The sequence below is a fragment of the Lygodium microphyllum genome, chromosome 2, assembly GCF_053477565.2.
Source record: "Lygodium microphyllum isolate KBCC chromosome 2, Lygodium_microphyllum_v1.1.10, whole genome shotgun sequence".
NCBI classification, from domain to species: domain Eukaryota; kingdom Viridiplantae; phylum Streptophyta; class Polypodiopsida; order Schizaeales; family Lygodiaceae; genus Lygodium; species Lygodium microphyllum.
The window spans coordinates 140,882,789-140,902,180 of record NC_141136.1 but is presented as its reverse complement, the minus strand read 5'-3'; the positions used below and the strand labels follow the sequence as shown (position 1 = coordinate 140,902,180).

At 45.3% G+C, this 19,392-nt stretch overlaps 1 protein-coding gene across 2 annotated transcripts in view; it reads left to right on the top strand.

The window, feature by feature from the left end:
• The window catches only part of LOC148040403 (uncharacterized), a 56,502-nt gene extending 49,620 nt beyond the window's left edge, over positions 1-6,882 (top strand). Inside the window, exon 8 of one of the 2 annotated variants that reach the window (XM_087699339.1) lies at positions 6,120-6,882. In XM_087699339.1, the coding sequence (XP_087555465.1) occupies positions 6,120-6,226 (107 nt within the window). In that variant the 3' untranslated portion in view covers positions 6,227-6,882. The remainder of the gene's footprint in view (positions 1-6,119) is intronic. The other variant, XM_087699347.1, reaches the window with a different exon arrangement.
• The last annotated feature ends 12,510 nt before the right edge of the window (positions 6,883-19,392 follow it).

Here is a 19,392-nt window from a genome sequence, read left to right as displayed (position 1 = left end):
CTGCCCTCGCTAGGTCTGGCGCGACCTGCGGGCGCGTTTTCCTGCGCCGCCGCCGCCTGCAAAACCCTACCTGTCGCCACCCCGCGTTTGCCTCACGCGCGTCGTCGCCCCTGTTCGCCAGGCGTTCGAGTTCGTCACCACCATCGCGGCCTGCGTCTCTGCCTCGTTCGACCAGCCACGCCTGCGCCCTGTGCTGCGGGCGTCATCCCTGGTGCCGTCGTCAGGCAGTCCTGCTCCTGGAGCCGGCAGGAGCAGTCGCCCTGCCCCTTGAGCTCGCATCCTCTGTTCTGGCCGCCCTGTCAACGCCCAGCTGCCCTCTCGCTGTTGCCCTATTCAGGATAGCATCCTCCTGACGCCCTGTTCCCGGACGCTGCCGACGGACCCCTAACCGACATCCCAGCCTGTCCCGTCCTGCTGTGGAGACCGCCCGGCCTGTGTTTCGCCTGTCTGCCCCTGCACGGAGACAGGTAAACCTCGGTTTTCATTAGCTCTTCTTGCTGAGTGCACCCTTGGACAGCGCCTCGGTACAGGAAAAAGGGAAAGCGAGAGAGACGGCAAAACAGAGGGTCAGTCCTCATTCGAGAGCAAATCATCATCTACGATGGCTGGTTTGGATCTGGACTTCATAGATCAAACAGTGGCAGCACTGGGCCCGGATTCTGATGCGGAGGAACCCGAGGATATGGTTCCATGCAATGAAGAGATGCCCCCTGGTCCTGACATCCAGCCTGCGGGGAAACGTACCAAGCATGCTTCGGAAGAGATAGGCGTTTCTCAGGATCGGTCCTATGCCCAGGTTGCTTCGGATTCGGTGGACTCTCAGGAAGTGGACTGGGAACACTTGCTGGAATTTGCAAACACTTTGCTGGGCGATTATGTTCAACATAATCAGGAAGCCTTTTCCGACTCTGCACCTGACGATGTGCTGGATGCCACCGTGGACCCAAAAACGGTCCTACGCTCCTTTTCGGTATTCTATGATCGCGCTGTGATACTTTTCTTCACTGGTCGAATCCCGTTGCTTTCCCGTATTCGCCAGTGGTTGCAACATCTGCTGCAAGGGGACTGTGTTGAAGAGATTTTTATTGGCTCCCGGGGTTTTTTTGAGGTCCTGTTGAAATCAGAGACGCACCGTGCTGCTCTCCTGTCGAAACTGCCTTTGTTTTTTGAACGCCGATTGGTTCATGTGGTTCCATGGCGTCCAATGGCAGACTTTCAGCGTCTGCTGCAACGTGAATGCCCGGTCTGGGTCGAGGTGGAAAACTGTCCGGCTGTTTATTGGCCGCTATTGAAGGATGCTATGGCCGCTGTGGGCACTGTTCTGGTCCCTCCCAGTCTCCGAGCTGTGAATCGCAACCGCTTGTGTATGCTTTGGGACACTGCAAGAAAAAGGCCTGCCTGGTTACGCCTCAATTGCCCTGGCATGCACCCTTTACACTTTCGATTGAAATGGGGCAATTTTGCAGGGCATTGCTTCTCCTGTGGACAATTGGGGCACTTTATGGCCGAGTGCCCGGAACAGCAACCCACTTCCCATAATGGCCATGCTGTGCCGCCCATGGAGGAGATGGTGTGTGATGCTCCATCACTGGATGCTACTCATCAGCCCCAAGCTTTGGCCAAAGGTAAACAACAGGTTGTGGGTCTGGATTCTAGCGCCAATAATTGGGTGGAAGTAGGTGCAAAAAAAGGCAACAGGGTTGTTGCGGCCATGCAGAACAATGTGCCTACTACATCTCAAGATTCCATGCGTACATACATGCGAAGGAAGGAAATGCAGTCGGCTGAGCGCTCGGCTCCTGCTATGGTTTCCTCTGGCCCCCGTTATCAGTCCGCCAGGAAAATGTCTTCGGATCGTTCTAAGGGTCCCTCTGCGAAGCTCGCATTTGATACCAGAGGTAATGTCATTACCCCGTGGGACCGTCGTTATCCCCGGTCCATCCCAAAGCCAGCAGATATGCCGTCTACTTCCAAATCTGGTCCACAGAACTCTTTTGCAGTGTTGGCAGATTTCTTGGACGAGGGAGTCCTGGACATGCTCGCTGACAAAGTCCAATCGAGGCAAGCAGTGCCTCACACCTGATTTTGCTTGGAGTATACATGAAAATCGCCACGTGGAATGTGCGTGGAATTTGTTCTCGCCACAAGCAACATGCTATGTGGACTGTGTTGCATGAAAATCAGTGGGATGTCCTGTGCGCTGTTGAGCACAAGAGTCACGATGAAGCCGGAAAAGTGGTAGATTGCCAGGGCTTTAGACTGTTTTATGCTGGGTCACAGGCCATGCATTATTCGGGTGTGCTCATGATTGTCCATGACAAATATCAGCCTGTTCTGATTAAAAATGATGTTCATGGCCGTTTTTTGGTGATTGAAATTATATTCGAAGGCGAAATCTTATGGCTACTTGGCCTCTATGCTCCGAATGATTCCATATCTCGTCGGGCGCTTTGGCAAACTTTGCAGGCCTCCTTGGCGCTTGGTAGACGGGGCTTCTTCATGGGGGATTTCAATATGTGTGTGGATTCCTCCCAGTCCACATCGGAGCATTCGGTGATGGATACGCCGGAAAGTCGTATGTGGCAGGCGTTGGCTCTTGACGTCCTCAAGCAAGATCTCTGGTCCTGGTTACACCCGTCCTCTACAGGGTTTACTTTCCACTCTGCCCAGTATGCAACAACATGGTCGAGATTGGATCGTATATATATCATGCAGAATGATGATTTTCTTCCTGAGCTGCTCGAAATAAAAGTATTGCAGCAATATGCCCTGTCGGACCATTTCCCTCTGCAGCTTGAGCTACTTGCACAACCCATTGCCCCGTTCAAGCAATTTCTAGAGAGACTCCCTTTGCGTTTCAATTCGTCTTACCTGAAGCATGCCCTCTTTCAGGGCTATATGCAGCAATTGATCGACAGATTTCTCTTGGACTTCGCTTCTCAAGGCACTGCGTCCTTTGACCGATTGCTCGCTAATGTGCAGCGGGTTGCGCGGCAGTATGGGATCCACCATGCCTCTCTTTGTCGGCAGCGTCGCAAGGCAGCTGAGGACATGCTGGCTTTGGTTCGTTCTTTGCTGGGGGACACTCCGGATGATGCCTTTCTGCTCACACTGGCCATGCGACTGGCGGATCTTATTAAAGAATTCCAATTGAAATCATATCAGCAGGCCAAACTGCAACATCTGACAGAGACGTTGCAAGATAATGCATGTCAAACCCATAAGTTCTTTCGAGCTCTTCACGCCTCTCCTGCTAGAGAAAATATGACCAGACTTGAGGATGCAGAAGGTCACCTTATCATGGATCCGCAGACTATTGTGCAGATGTGCACGAATTATTTCCGTGACCTTCTCGGCACCACTTCTCCACCCTCAGATCAAATCACTCGGGCCCGTTCGGATTTTTATGACCTGGTCCGCAATCAGATACCGCAGGACATGCAAGCTATTATGGAGTCGGATATTGGTGAGGCAGAGGTTATGGACGTCTTGTTACATTTGCCCAAGGATAAAAGCCCGGGTTGGGATGGTCTCACCAATGAGTTCTTCGAAGCTTTTGCTACCCAACTGGCGAAACCATTGCAGGCCTTGTTTCAGCAGGTGTGGCAAACCGGGATCATGCCTTCCTCATGGAAAGAAGGCCTTATTAAACTGCTTCCAAAAGTTCCTTCGCCATCTACGTTGACACAGTGGCGCCCCATTTCTTTGATGGGTTCAATGTACAAAATCTTTTCCAAAATAATGGCGAATTGGCTTCATAAGCATCTCCCGGCCATTGTGCATCCTCTACAGTATGGTTTCATTAAGGGCCGAAATATTCTGCACAACGTATTGAATGCTCAACTAGCTATTGATTATGCAAGGCATTCTAACCAGGAGGTGGTACTGATTCAATTGGACCTGGAAAAGGCTTTCGACTATCTGGATTGGTCTTTCGTCGCTGAACTTATGTCGGCTATGGGCTTTGGTCCCCGGATGTCTTGTCTAATCTATACTGTTAGCGCTGCGGCATCTTCGCGAGTCATGCTGAACGGAGGTGTTACTGAGCCATTTGTACTTGCCCGCTCCGTCAGACAAGGATGCCCTTTGAGCCCGCTATTCTTTGCCCTCACGACACATCCAGTTCTTTCCATGTTATCCCATATGGTAGCCTCTTCTCGGTTGGCCGGTCTGTCGCTTCCTTCAGGCCACCACTTCATTAGCCAATCCCTGGCGGATGATACTTTTATGATTTTGCGGGCGGACAAGGACAACCTCAAGCGCGCATTGGATGTTTGGGGCATCTTTGGACAAGCCTCCGGCCTTCGCATCAATGCGCTCAAATCAGCCATTCTCAGCTGCACGGAGTCGGATTTACAGTCCTTAGACTGGCAGGGTCTGGTTGTTCCTCGTGGCTCCATTGTCAGGCACCTTGGGTATCCTTTGGGTGTCGACGTTCCACCAAAGCAGCTTCTGCAGTGGATTTCTCAGAAAATGGTGGCCAAGTTTATGTATTGGAAATCTCAAGCCTGGCCCTTCCATATTCGTCTCAAAGTGGCCCAGACAATTATGCTGCCAATGCTGACATATTTTTTGCCATTATTGCCATGGACTACTACCACTCTCAATGCTCTTACTCAGTCTATTCGCTTCATGCTATGGAAGAAGGACTCATTGCATGCAGGTATCTCCTGGATTTCGTGGTCGCATGCCTGCACCCCTAAACGCATGGGTGGCGGAGCTATTTTAGATGCCCAAATTCACATGCAGGCACTCCGTTGGTCTCTCTTCCGCGCCATGTGTTCGGATCATCATCCATGGGTCGATATAGCCCGTTATCTCCTTGAGAGCCATGGGCTTCTACATGGCAATACCCAAATCCGGACTTCTTGGTGGCATGTTCTTAATGCTGATTCGAGGTTCTCCAGTTCCTCTTCGTCGCTGCTCAATCATTTGGTATTTTCCTGGAAACGGGTCCTTCTAAAGGCTCAGTGGCATCCAGCGGAGGATCGCTTTACTACGAATTCTTTTCAATTGGAATTATTGGCAGTCTCGCGTTTACTTGCATGGGAAGGCAAAAATGAGCTTAGACCACAATTCAACCGGATGGCTCGTTTGGGCTTGTCTTCGGTCGCGGATGCCACCCTTGCTAGTCGCAATGTGCTTATCTCATTTCGTACAGCCAGGAGGCTTTACAGGATTCCGCGGGGATATAGGCCTTTATGGGAACAGCTTTTGCGTATGCTCCAGAGCAGACAACCCTTTCCTGCCCTTGCTTCAGATCATCCCTGGCAGGATTGGGACCTACAAGGCCGGCTGCCTTTAAGCAAAGCTTCTGCTAATCAAGTTTATCATATTCTGATCAAAGATCAACAATGGTTACTTACCAAAGCCAATGCTTTATGGGGCCTACGAAAATCCCGGTCCTGGTGGAGGGCAACTGTGATGGAGGGCTGGTTGAACAAGACCCCCTTCAAATGTAAAGTATTTCTTTGGAGAGTGATGATTGGTGGTCTTCCGCTTGCGTCGGCTCTTTCCAAGCGACGAATTTCCAATGGCAACTGTTTCTTTTGCACCACTGCGGTGGAATCAGCCCGCCACAGATTTATTTCTTGCCCTGTCGCAAAAAAAATCTGGTTCTTTTTGTCGGCTGTTTGGCAAGGAGCGGTTGGAGTCACGCTGCGCCCCTTTGATTGGGTTTTCGGGCAGCCCAAATACACCACTCCTGCACAGCCACATATGAAGCTCATGTATCATTTTCTTCGATATTGGGGTTGTTGGCATAACTGGACAATTAGGAATGCTTTTCTTTTTGACTCCGCCTATAATGTTCAGCGACATATTGCGAGGCTTAAGGGCCTTTTGTATTGGCAGTTAGATCTTCTCCGGCATTCTGATTTGCTCTCTAGGGAGGACTTCCGTCCCTGGCTTATGGCTATTTCATCTGCCCCCTTGCCATAACTTTGTAACATGTAGCACTTAGCCCATCTTTACATGATGGCCTGGATTGGCGTCATGTATCTTGTAATCAAGTTATCTTGTACTTTTTTTCGTAATTAATACAATTACCTTTTACGAAAAAAAAAAAAAAAAAAAAGAGAGATTATACTTCTGTCTGTAATATCTTTATTCATTTTCAGAGAGATTATGCTCATGTAATGCAGGTTATTTGGGGGCTCATCTTGTAGCTGAATATGCGGATGGATCTTCCAATGTTCGAGAAATATGGAAATTCTTTTTCAGATGACTCGTCTCACTCTTAAATTGGCAAGCCATGATTTGAGTGGGGAGGGTGAAGTTTGAGAAAGAAAGTCCCTATTTAGCAATTAGAGTTCAAAGTGCAGTTGCAGGGCCAAAACAAGCTGATCTCTAAGTTGACTGAAACTCAAGATGACCTTGATGGTCGTACATATGGTGCACAGAGATGCTGATGACAGCCATCTTCCCATCACATGTTCTTTGGCAATAGTAGCTATTGTGGATTTGAGAATGGCAAGTTAATGGATAAAAACCTGGAGTTGTCAGGCATTCACCCAATTTCAGGAAAAGAGGCTTCATGTGTTTGGACTCAATCAGTAAGAACAGAGCAGCTCATTGTGAAGCAGCTAGTTTTTTACTATGTCATAAAAAATCATCCATATTGATGTCTGATGGGAATCTTTGTGAGGGCATTGAAAGTTTCCGAACTTGAACGTAATATCTGTAAAGATTTTGGACTTCTAAAGGATGCCTCTTACTACAATGGTGTTCTGATCGTGTAGTTTCTACTTTGAAATATTTGATTGCAGATGCATTTGTACTTTCACAAATTCTTTGAACTTCTCCAAGCGACACCCAAGGTCTATGAATGGGTGGCTTTGGATAGAAATGTTTATAAAGTAGAAAAGGTCATGGATCAAGCTGTGGTGGCTTGTAAAGTATTGTAAACTAATAAGTTTATGAGTCCTGGTTATGTAATCCCCACATGTTATTCACTATACTCGTAGCAACAATATAACAAGTCCCATAAAATGTGCAGTAGGTTGCTCTAGTAAAGGCCCATCTGGACAGAAACATCAAAAAAAGTTTTTCACAATGATCCATTCATAGATGTAAGAGTTTCCAACCAACAGATTTAATGAATGAATAAGTATTTAAGGTTCATTTGTCATTGGTCCTTGGCCACTTGGTTAAAGATATTCATTAAATGCTTCAAGCATTGAACAGACATTCTCTGAATGTACAAGCAACAACAAAAGAGGAAGAAAGAAAGTCTGCTGATGCAGTATGGATCAATGAGGCTATGTCTGCCTTTTGTGTAGACACAACTAATGAGAGTGCAAAAGCTGGGTCTCTAAATAACGGTTCAGCTGGAAGGCTCTTGTTAATGATGACTGCAAATCAAAACCTGGATTAAATTGAATGCAGGTTATAAATGGTCAATTAAAAGTAAACATTTGGAGGAATGATACATGACTTGTTTGAATTTGTATGATTCAGTTTTGAAGGAGAGGGATTCTGAGGCAAGGGAAGGGATTCAATTTATAAATGGTCAATTAAGCCAAGGAGAGCATGGACTCTAAAAGACTTGCATCTTCGCAAATAGCAAAAATTTGTCAGATTGGGAAGTGCTTGCAACTGGAGGAGGCCCAAGATGTTTGGAAACAGTTGAACCATAAATGTGTTGTGATGGGCCAAGAGCAGGGAGGAGATATAGAAGGTATGTCATCAAGACCAATTCTCATAAAGGGTTAAAAGGTTGTGTAAAAGTGGAAAAAGGATTGGAGGATATGGTGTCTCACACTTATGCCATCATTAGGAATCATTGATGTGGTGAGATATGCAAGGATTGTAAGATCAACTGGTTCTATGTGTTTGTAATGATCTTGACCTTGAACAGCTCAATTGAGTGGCACAAGTTATGGCCCATTGGAGGCTATGCCATAGATGGCTGATGATGAGGAGTAGATAGAATATTTCTTGTTAAATTGCCAAATTGGCAACGATAGAAATGGAAGGAAAGAGGAATCCATGCATCTGTGAGTTACTTGGTTATTAAACTCTTGTTGTGCAAACATGGCCATAAAAAGGCTTCTTTGATTGAGGTTTCAAGAAATTGTTGTAAATGGCACATCATTAGTTTTGAGCTTTTCTAGTAGTTTAGACCTTATGCTTCAAAAGAGCTTCATTACTTGACGTCTATGCTCTAGTTCTCTCACCTTTCAAGAAGACTTGCTCAATTAGACCACTAATTATCTTATTCTATCATCGTTTTGACCAGCAAGTGCTTGTAAGTGGAGGCAATGATAGAGGACGCTTGATTGATTTGTAAGGGTAATCATAGAGGCATGGAGTTGTCTAGGAGTTTAATGCGGCAATGAAAATGGTAGTTTGTTGAGCCAAGTGTAGATAATGGCATTGACATGATGTTGGTTGAAGTATTGACTATGGAAATTGTAACATTGTTAATGAGCTTGGAGTTAAGATGGTCATAGTGATAAGGGGAGGGTAGACTTACTTTTGCTCAAGGCAACTTGACTTTTTGCAAAGGGAGTGTTTGAGAGTAGAGATGATTATCCATGTGCATGTTGTGGGAGGCTCCAAAGGATGTGTGACTTTTTTATGGTCCAATTTTACAATGAACAATACGCAAGTGTAGTAGATATTGTTGCCCAACTAATTTTATGCATGCATGGTTTGATAAACCACATAACATTCTTCTAGCTTGACCCTCTAAAACAAATAATCATGTTGTAGTCTAGGTTGACCTCTTTTTGTCTCTTCATATCGAACATTATCATTTGGAGTCTATTCGTTATGTTTATAAGCATTGAGATAGATCTCATCTTGCTTCTTGATATACAAAAAGCAATCTATTCCACTAATGTAAGATGTCCCATTTGAGACAATTGCGAGCGTATGAAAAAGAGCCTTAGCTATTGCATGCAAGCTTAACTAGAACGTGTCATTGTCAAGAGGTTGATATTTAGCAAGAACCTATCATATGATGGAGGAAGAACAATGATCTATAACCTTCTATTTCATTTTAGCCAATCAATTGTGTTGTCCTTAATTCATTCTTTTTGTGTTTAAGCTAAGTGTCCTCATCACTCTCGCCATTGAAGGTACTTGCTTTTTGTTCTTTTATTTAAACAAGGTTTTGTATATTTTTCATTTGCATGGTATATGTTTTTTGCCTCAAACACGAAACTAATTGAGTGGGTTAATATCACGTTTTCTTGATACACCTTTTATGCATATTAAATTAGTCCACCTTTTGATAAGGATAAAAGCTTGAATCTTTATTGTAATGTACCTTTCTCTAAATGACTTTTTTTTTTCGGGGGGGGGGGGGAATAAGGGGCTTTGTAGCTATACCATCGCATTATCACTGGAAACACCTATATAGGGAGTAGTAGTGACTCTGAGCCCTGCTTGGTTTCCACTCTACGTGTGATTCCCTATACCCAATGGTGAACTCTCTTATATGCAGCGTCACGAGAATGTAGTCTTGGGATGTGCCTATGTTGTACTGTTTCTTTGATTAAATAATACAAGAGTATACCTTGCTCTCACATATCATGTTACCTTTTTGTGCTGTGTTGAGTTAGTAACAAGTGCATGTACATCACACTTGGTATCAGAGCAACTCTTGCTCAAAGTGAAGGAGTGCTCACGGGAGCAGGAGAGAAGATCCAATGCCCCAAAGAGAACGAGCCGAAAGGACCCACGTCGTGTCAACCCTGATGTGACACCTCGGCACAATAACCCCTACACCATCCACCATCTAAAGACATGACGCAGCTTCCTCGCGGCACAACCACTACCCAAAGGCAAAACGTGGTTACCACGCACCCTCCCCCTCCCCCCCCCCCCCCCCCCCCCCCCCCCTCGACCACATGGAGAACGACAGAGAAAATGTACCTATCCCAACAATGGAAGAGAGAAAGAAGAGTAGAGGGCAAGAATGGAGACTAGCCAAGAGGAAAAGGTAGTCAGATTGGACAGGCAGTTGGAGGGCATGTCAGGCATGCTAGAGTCAATTTGGAGGGCATGTCAGGCATGCTAGAGTCAATTTGGAGGAACATGCAGATGAAAGAAGAGGAAGAGGAAAGGAGAAGAAAATTAGAAGTGGACCAAGGCTATAGAGAATGGGTGTTACAACAAGAAGAAGAGGAGATGGATAGATTAGGGAGAGAGAAGACTTCTAGGAGGGCACAAGATACAAGAAAAGATAAGGAGAAGGTAGTAGAAGTTGGCAGAAGTAAGAAGAAGGACAAGAAACACAACCATAGAGAAGAGGAGGATAGTGGTAGCTCAAAAGATGACTACGACAAATTCAAGATGCCCCAGCCCGCCAAGTACAAAGGAGAGAGGGGTAGGTTGGTTATGAAGAAGTGGATTGTAGAAGTGGACAGATACTTGAAATATGCCAAGATCACCGAAGATAGGAAGGAAAAGGTGGCAGCCATCTACTTGGAGGACGCTGCTAGTTGGTACCTGCTGGAATAGGGACAGGAATACACCATCTTTTCATGGGAAGAACTCCAAGAGGAACTCGGAGATTACTTCATTCCAAAGATGGAAAAATTCAAAGTCATAGATGAATGGAGAAACCTCAAGCAAACGCAAGGGAAGATGAAAGAGTACGTCAGTAAATACAGGGAACTCATGCTGCAAACTACCCAACATGAACACTAACACCAAACTGCATGGATTCTTATTTGGAATGCAAGAATGGGCCAGAAGAGACGTAGAGAGGCAAGAGCCAACCAGCTTAGCCGAGGCCATGAGAATGGATGAAAGACTAGTGGATCTGGAAGGCAGGAGGACAACCTAAGGGAACCAGAACAAATTCAACACCAACCTCGACAACAATTCATGGACTCTGAGACCCAATGCTCCTAGAGGCCCATTCACATGTTGGGGTAAAAGGCCCTTGGGCCTGCCCGTATACAATGACCGCCCATATTCTTTATTCATATATATATGAAAGTGCAATAAGGTTGTCATGATATTGTTGACAGCACCTACACTGTGTGTGCTCTTCTATCCCGTGTCTCCTGCATTCCTTTCAACTGGTATCAGAGCCACTCCTTCACGAGCTCTTCCCGACATCTACATGAGATATGAGAGCTTGCTTCTCACTCAGTTCTTAGCCATTCTTTGATATAAACAACAGGATTTCATGAAGAGGCAGTCATAGCTTTCATCATTGAAGCTTGTTCTCTTCACCTCTTGCTTGGACTTGTCCTAAGCTTGTGTAGGCCTATTGTAGGCCTTCATTGGACTCTTGCTTATCCCCTACCCACCTTGATTTGGCCCCTCAAGTACAGCAATATACTCACGTTTTATTTGCGTCTGTTTGCAAAAATGGCTTAAAAATCACTCTTTTTGTCATATCTTGAGCATTCGGAACCCAATTTAGGCAAGGTAAGAGTCTAAGTTGGGGTTTTGGCACGCTCCGGACGCAATGGTGATGTCGGATTTACCAAATACTAATGACAGAATATTCTGCAACAGATTTCAGGTTTGAGACATCATATATTTGTATGCCTATGGCTTATGTGATGCTTCTACTGATGTCTATTGATATCGGATCACTTATGGTGGATGTTATGCCTCTTGTGTGAGACGCATTTGGAGCTGATTTAGCTCAACCATTGACTGCTTTGGACAGTCCCAGATCTATCCAAAACAGGACAGCCACCTATTACTTCAATTTTATGCTTACAAGTCTTGGCATTTGATGCCTGATTATGCCCGGTTGGTGCCTATACATACGGGAATGTATGCCTATGGTTGGCACTTGATTTGAACTTGGTTTGAGCATTATTTTACTCAGTTTTGGGCTATTATTTACTGCTGAAAACTTTAGGACTGAAGCTATTTATGCTATAGTTGGGTTATGCCTATTGGTCTCACGGGGTGCTCCCGGCTACTCGGTATGATGTCATGATGTGTTTGAACTATGCCACGTGTCTTCTATGCTCCGAAGTTGTTTTGAGCTGAGAGTAGAGCTCGATTTTATGGTTCACTGTCACTTCCTTGCAAGAGGCATTTCACTGTCATGACATGGTTTATGCCTAGGCTACCCAGTACGGGTTATAATGTCTTGGTGAATGCTTTATGCTTTGGCCGTGGATGGCAGTTGTTTGAGCTCGTCTCGACATTCATTTGAGTATTCCCTTGAGTAGTTGGATATTGACTTGGCATTTTTCGTTACGACTTAGCTTTTTCTATTACGACCTTGGATGCTATATGGGATTTGATGCTCTGATTATGAATCTTGGCTATTACTTGGATGCACTTACAAGTATTGAGCAGTGAACTGCTCCCTTATTTTGGCAGTTTCCTATTGAGCTATGATTGCTCGTTTGCATTTGATATGCGAGATATTTACTGATCAGTGGACTTGGATAGTGCTTGGGATTTACAATTATGGTTGTCTTGCTTCTCTGTTGTATGGCATTTGTGCTATTTGGGCTACTATTGCCCGTGTATGTTAGGGAGCAGTTGATCTTTATGGCCACCCGTGTATGCAAATGGCCTGCTGTTATGTATTTTACAGAGCCTCTTACCTTGATGCTTTTACTCAGATATTTGGGCTTTTATTGGAGCTTGATTCTTGCAGGTTTATTTGCCACCTGTCGTTCTTGGCTGGACATGTATATCAGTACATGGTATGAGACACTGCAAGTTATGTATACTCTTATGTTTTAGGGATGCTTATGCATTTATGGCTCTGAGGCATGCTTATGCTTTTATGGCTGCAAGCTACAGTGGTTGGATATGTCATGCTTTTGTCTACTAGGCTTGTCCGTGTGGGAGCTTTTGCATCTATGGTTGATGTCTTTGTGTTCTCCCCTTCTGGTTTGGATGAGTCCCCTTTGCAGTATGCTATGACGACTTCCAACTCTCTTCTAGTCATGCAGACGGTCCTCTTGATGAGCTTGTTCTCTCTGATGAGAGTTTCCCTGATTCTTTGAGCTCCTTGGATGTATTGGACAATCCTACTTATGCTATTACAGAGCAGTTATCCTCTTCTACAGGTTTTGCAGGTTCTGTTTGCTTTCATTGTGGAAAGACACGGCATGTGAAGCGTAAATGCTTCAAGTGGATTAGAGGGAAGAAAAGATTGCGCCGCACTAGACATGAGAGCAAAGTCAGTGATACAGTAGATGAGACCACTGTTGATAGTGGTATGGTGTATGTAATTACCCATGATGATGCAGCTGAGCCTAGACTCCTGGCATCGTGTCACCCTGCAAATTACTTGCTCAGTGATACGGCCTATACCTTTGATTGGCTTTTACACAGTATGGCATCTTGTCATGTTACTCCACATAAAGCTTGGTTCTCTTCTTATAGGGAGGTTGACGGATGTATTTCTTTGGGCCTTGAGAAGGATTGTCATGTTATTGGTACAAGGGATATACACTTGGCTTTGCCAAATGGGTCTTCTCTTATGCTCCGTGATGTCTTGCATATACCTACACTCAATAAGAGCCTGATCTCTATTAGTCAGTTGCATGGTGCACGATATTATGTCTCTTTTGGGGATACTTCATGGAAACACCGTCATGGTTACTTGGTATTGGCCAGAGGTACTAGATATGGCAGTGACTATGTAGTGCATGTCTCTCATGTGGGAGATTCTATGGTTGCAATTACGTAGATACCACATGCATTGTTATAGCATTGTCGCCTAGGCCATGTACGACACACTGAGATGGATGCTTTATGTGATATGGGCTTATTGCCTACTCTTCCCCATGCTACTTGCCCTCATTCTACTCATGGTCCGTGCAAAGCCTCTTTGGCTTATGGCGATCGTGTGAGGCATGCTCCTCTATATCTAGTCCATATTGCAGTATATAGACCTATGCCTTCCTAGTCACTTGGTGGAGCATCGCATTTTGTGACCTTCATGGATCATGCTACCCACTGTGTTTGGGCTTACCCTTTGGTACAAATTGAGGATGTTGTTACTAAGCTTGACAGGTTTATGGATTCTGCTAGTAGCAGACCTAGATGCTTGTAGATGGATTATGAGAGTCATGCTATCTCTCCCAGCTTACGAATCTCTTGTCAGCAATATGGCATTGATTTCTTATGCCCACGGTATTATGGGATCGCTCATGGCATGTGCCTGACTTTACAAGCAAAGGTTGCTTCTATGCTTACCATAGCTAGGTTGTCTTATGGCTTTTGGGCTGAGGCCCTTATGACGGCAATCTACTTGGTTAATCGGACTTCATGTTTCTCTTTGGATGTTATTACTCCGCATGAGGCATGGAGTGGCATGCAGCCCTCCTATGATTACTTGAGGATGTTTGGCTGCCAGGCATCTGTATGTATGCCACATGAGCCTATGTCATGTAGATGTATCCTCCTTGGTTATGGAGATGGTGACTTTAAGGCCTACAAATTATGGGATTTGGATGCCTAGTAGGTCATACGTAGCCGTCATGCTATCTTTTATGAGACGCAGACACCTCTCAGGCCTCTTGATGCACATTCAGTGCGGTTTATGGCTAATTCTACAGGTGTATGTCAGTCTTCCAATTCGCTAAGGCCGTATACTGTCTTGAGACCCGTTTGACTTGTATCCGGGATGCTGGCCCTCTTTCAGTGATTGACACTAGAGAGTTTGGATGCTCTCCATTGTCTTGTATACGCCACGTTGATGCTATGTGCTAATCTGATGATGATGATGTATAACCTTGCACTCATGAATTGTGCTAGATTGCTCCATTGTATGGAGCTACGAGATCACTTGCCTCCTGGATGTCTTGGACTCGGAGATTCTCAATACTTATTGCACAGCTTGCTTTCCAATTGGGCATAGGGTGAGATGTCATGATTCCTCACCTTGTCTCTTTTCTTTTCTTTTGTTTTTTCACTCCCTAGCCCAGTGGCCTTTTAGTGGGAGGTTGTTGGGGTAAAAGGCCCTTGGGCCTGCCCGTGTACAGTGACTGTCCATATTCTTTATTCATATATACATAAAAGTGCAATAAGGCTATCATAACATTGTTGACAACACCTACATTGTGTATGCTCTTCTCTGCATCCCTTTCATCACGGAGATGCGGAGCGAGACCTCCAACATAACACTAGTTGCGTCACAATCTACATTAGTATGAAGAGGAGTAGTTGGTAGATGGGGAAACAACCACTACAGGCCAACTCTAAGTGCGTCATATGGTCCCAGGGGATCAAACACACCATGGTGGAGACCCCCAAGACCAACCAGGAGGATCAAATGTTTCAAATGCGGGGGACACTATCAAAACAAATGCCCCATGGAAGACACAGCTTCATTGAGTGGGTGGAGGGTGACCACCACTAGTGTGTATGGAGAAGAGGAACTATAACCCCCGCACATCCAAGAATCCCAAGCAGAAGTGATGAAAGCATGGACCACCCAAGGGACAGTCAGTGCACAACCCCAATGCATGGCGGCCCCTGGATAGCAACAGTCCACCACCTATACATCAAAGGCAGAGTGAGCGAAGGGAATCAATCTATTATGGTGGACAGAGGGGCCACCCACAACTTTATCACACTAGAGTGCGCAGCCAAACATGGATTGAAATTGTCTAAGGCCCAAGAAGGATTAACAGTAGTATGAAGAGGAGTAGTTGGTAGATGGGGGAACAACCACTACAGGCCAACTCTAAGTGCGTCATATGGTCCCAGGGGATCAAACACACCATGGTGGAGACCCCCAAGACCAACCAGGAGGATCAAATGTTTCAAATGCGGGGGACACTATCAAAACAAATGCCCCATGGAAGACACAGCTTCATTGAGTGGGTGGAGGGTGACCACCACTAGTGTGTATGGAGAAGAGGAACTGTAACCCCCGCACATCCAAGAAATCCCAAGCAGAAGTGATGAAAGCATGGACCACCCAAGGGACAGTCAGTGCATAACTCCAATGCATGGCGGCCCCTGGATAGCAACAGTCCACCACCTATACATCAAAGGCAGAGTGAGCGAAGGGAATCAATCTATTATGGTGGACAGAGGGGCCACCCACAACTTTATCACACTAGAGTGCGCAGCCAAACATGGATTGAAATTGTCTAAGGCCCAAGAAGGATTAACAGTAGCATTCACAGAAGGAGAGGCCAAGGAAGTGAAATAGGTCTTTGCAGTGCAAGTAGAAGTCGGGAAATGGAAACCAAAACTCAACTTCTTAGTAGTCCCCATGGATGATTTTGAAGTTATCCTAGGCTTGGGATTCTATTATAAATATGTCATTACAATGTTTGGAAAGGGACTTAATGAGATGATAGTGGATATGCAAGGAGAAGGCGTGAGAGTACCCCATAAAAGAATGCAGTTGGCAAGCAAGACACCAATCAAAGTGCAAATGAAGGAGAATAAGCATGGAGTTTCTTACCAAACAGTGAAGTCAAGCCCAAACCAACTAGGAGTGCCAACCCAAGCAACACTGTGTCAAGTGAATCCTATTAGGCTACGCATCATGACATGTAATGCCAAGAAAGTGGAGAAATCAGTTAAGTAAGGAGACATGGTTTACCTATGTATGATTCGACCCATCGAGCAGAAGGTCACCAAGAATCCCAAACCCCAAACCAACAGCATAGAAGTGGCAGAAATACTTCACGAGTTCAAAGATGTAATGCCAGCAAAGGTACCCAAGGGCCTTCCACCCAAAAGGGATGTGGATCACAAAATCTAACTCATTCAAGGATTTGCCCCACTAGCCAAAGCCCCTTATCATATGAATCACGGAGAAAGTGGACCCCAAGAAAGGGATGTGGATCACAAAATCTAACTCATTCCAGCATTTAATTATGGTGTTGGGGGCATACTGGTGCAAGAAGGCCACCCCATAGCTTATGAATCCAAGAAGTTCACAGTTACTGAAACTAGGTGGAGCATAGCATACATGAGAAGGAAATGCTCATAGTTATCTATTGCCTTAGAAAATGGAAGCATTATGTTCAAGACAAACACACAATAGTCTTTACTGACAACATCTCCCTCAAATACTTCCAATCCCAACCCGAGCTATCGGCCAAACAAGCTAGCTAGCTAGACTTACTAGCTAAATTTGACTTGGAGACAAAACACTGCATGGAATGTATATCCTCAAGGAGGGAATCCTATTTGTAGGAAAGAGATTATATATCCCCAACAATGTGGAGTTGAAGAAACTCATCTTACATGAAATACATGATGGAAAACTAGGAGGACACAAAGGACATAGCAAAATAATGGAGGCCCTTAGGAAGCAGTTCTTTTGGCCCAACATGAAAGAAGAAGTCATTAACTACATCAAGACATGTCCTACTTGCCAACTTGTGAAGGCACCACGCTCTAAGCCAATAGACTTACTTCAACCTATGCATGTACCTAGCCGCCTATGGGATGTAATCAGCATGGATTTCATTGTGGAGCTCCTCGAATCCCATGGATACACCATCATCTTTGTACTGGTGGACTATTTCTCCGAGCAAGCCCACTTCATCCCTGCCAAACTACCATTGAATGCCAAAGAGGTAGCCCGCCTCTTCTTTACACATGTGTTTAAGCTACATGGCCTACCCTTAGCCATAGTGTCAGATAAAGATGGAAGATTCATGAGTGACATGTGGAAGGAACTCTTCAAAACCCTGGAAACACAATTGCGATTCTCATCATCCTTCCACCCTGAGACAGATGAGCAAACCGAACGAGTCAACCAAGGCATTGAAGATTATCTCAGGATTTATGCCGGAGTGGACCAAAAGGATTGGGCCTTGTATCTCAATATGTAGGGAATTCTACTATAACAGCTCCATCCACTCCGCCAAAGTTACACACCCTTTGAATTGGCCATAGGAAAAGAAGTCATCACCCCCCTTGCCTTAGCATCTGGAGTGGCCAAAGTTGAAGATCAAGATGCAGAGGAATTCTTGAAGAAATGGAGAGATCGGAATGCAACGGCCAAGCAGAGCCTAGAACAAAGCAAAATCACCATGACAGAGCAAGCCAACAAAAAGAGAAAGGCCGTACTTTTCACTAAATGTGATATGGTCCTACTCAACTCTAAGAATATGTCACTCCCAAAAAGTATGAGACCCAAGTTCAATTGCCACTATTATGGACCCTACCACATCACTCAAGTGTTGAACGAAGTCACCTACAAGCTCAACTTGCTAGAAAGAATATGTGTTCATAATGCTTTTCATGCTTGTCTTATGCACATGTTCTATCCCGACAATCAATGTTTGTGGCACGTACCAATGCCCCATTCCAATGGCCCCTTTGAAGTAGAAACGTTCCTCCTGTAATGTCCCCATTACTTAGTTATTTTAATAGACAATGTGCATATACATTCTAAAAATTTATTTATGTGGAAAACAAAATTGTACAACTAGCTCTAATTATGAAGATAATTGTTATTATTAATGAGGTATTATATGCCGATTCATGGAAGAAAGACTTGGGAAACCCTCCCAAGACAAGTTTATTAAAACTATGTTTGTAGTATAGAACAACAAAAAGAACTAGCCTAGTGGATAGTTACTTGCCAATTAAGTGCATTTGGGTGACGACACTTTGCCGGCATGGGTGACCTCCCATGAAATTTTCCTACAAGCTAGTGGGAGCTTCTCATGCGGCGCAGCCAACAGCGCCAACAAAGCCTTCATATCCGGTTGCCAAGTATACCAAGGCCAAGATGCCAAAGTCTATGCCTTGGTTGCTACCTTAGACATACGCCTTGGGGTAGTGCGTGCTGGACGACAGACACAACAATGACCTGTGCACAAAGTCTCTCTGCCTGCTATTGACGCGACGAAGCTCTATTGCAATTGTTGGGGGTAAAGGCGCCTCCGCCTAGCTGCCCGTGTATTACTATACTCACAATACCTGCCACTGCACACTGCAGGTGACGGGTGCCCATCACAGTCACTTATTCTTTATTCTTTTAGTGACAGTTTGAATAAAGGAAGGCCCAGCCACACATTGTGGTTGTTGGAGTTCCCACTTTTGAGTCTCTCACTCTCTTGGCTCTTGCTCTCCATCCGCCATAGCTCTCATCGCCAAGCTTCTTCCTCCTGGGTTCCACTTCCCTTTCAACTGGTATCAGAGCAAAGGCATTGGAGCTTTCCCGACATTCTCTTTAGCTCGGATTTGAAGAGCTTCAACCCGAGCTTCAATGGCAGCCATGACACCTTCATTTGCAGGTATGTTTTGATCTCCCACCTTCTCGTCGAGCTTTCGGACCTTCATCGGCTTCTTCTCAGGCTGCATTGGAGCCCCCTTGACATTGCCAAGTGCCCCCGAGGGCTGTTGAAGACCCCCTAGCCTCCATGAACAGCCATTGCAATTTTTTATGCATTTTTAGGGGGCTAGGCTGACTGCTCCCGGCATTGCCCTACTTTTCCTTGACTTCCCGGCACTCTTGGCAAC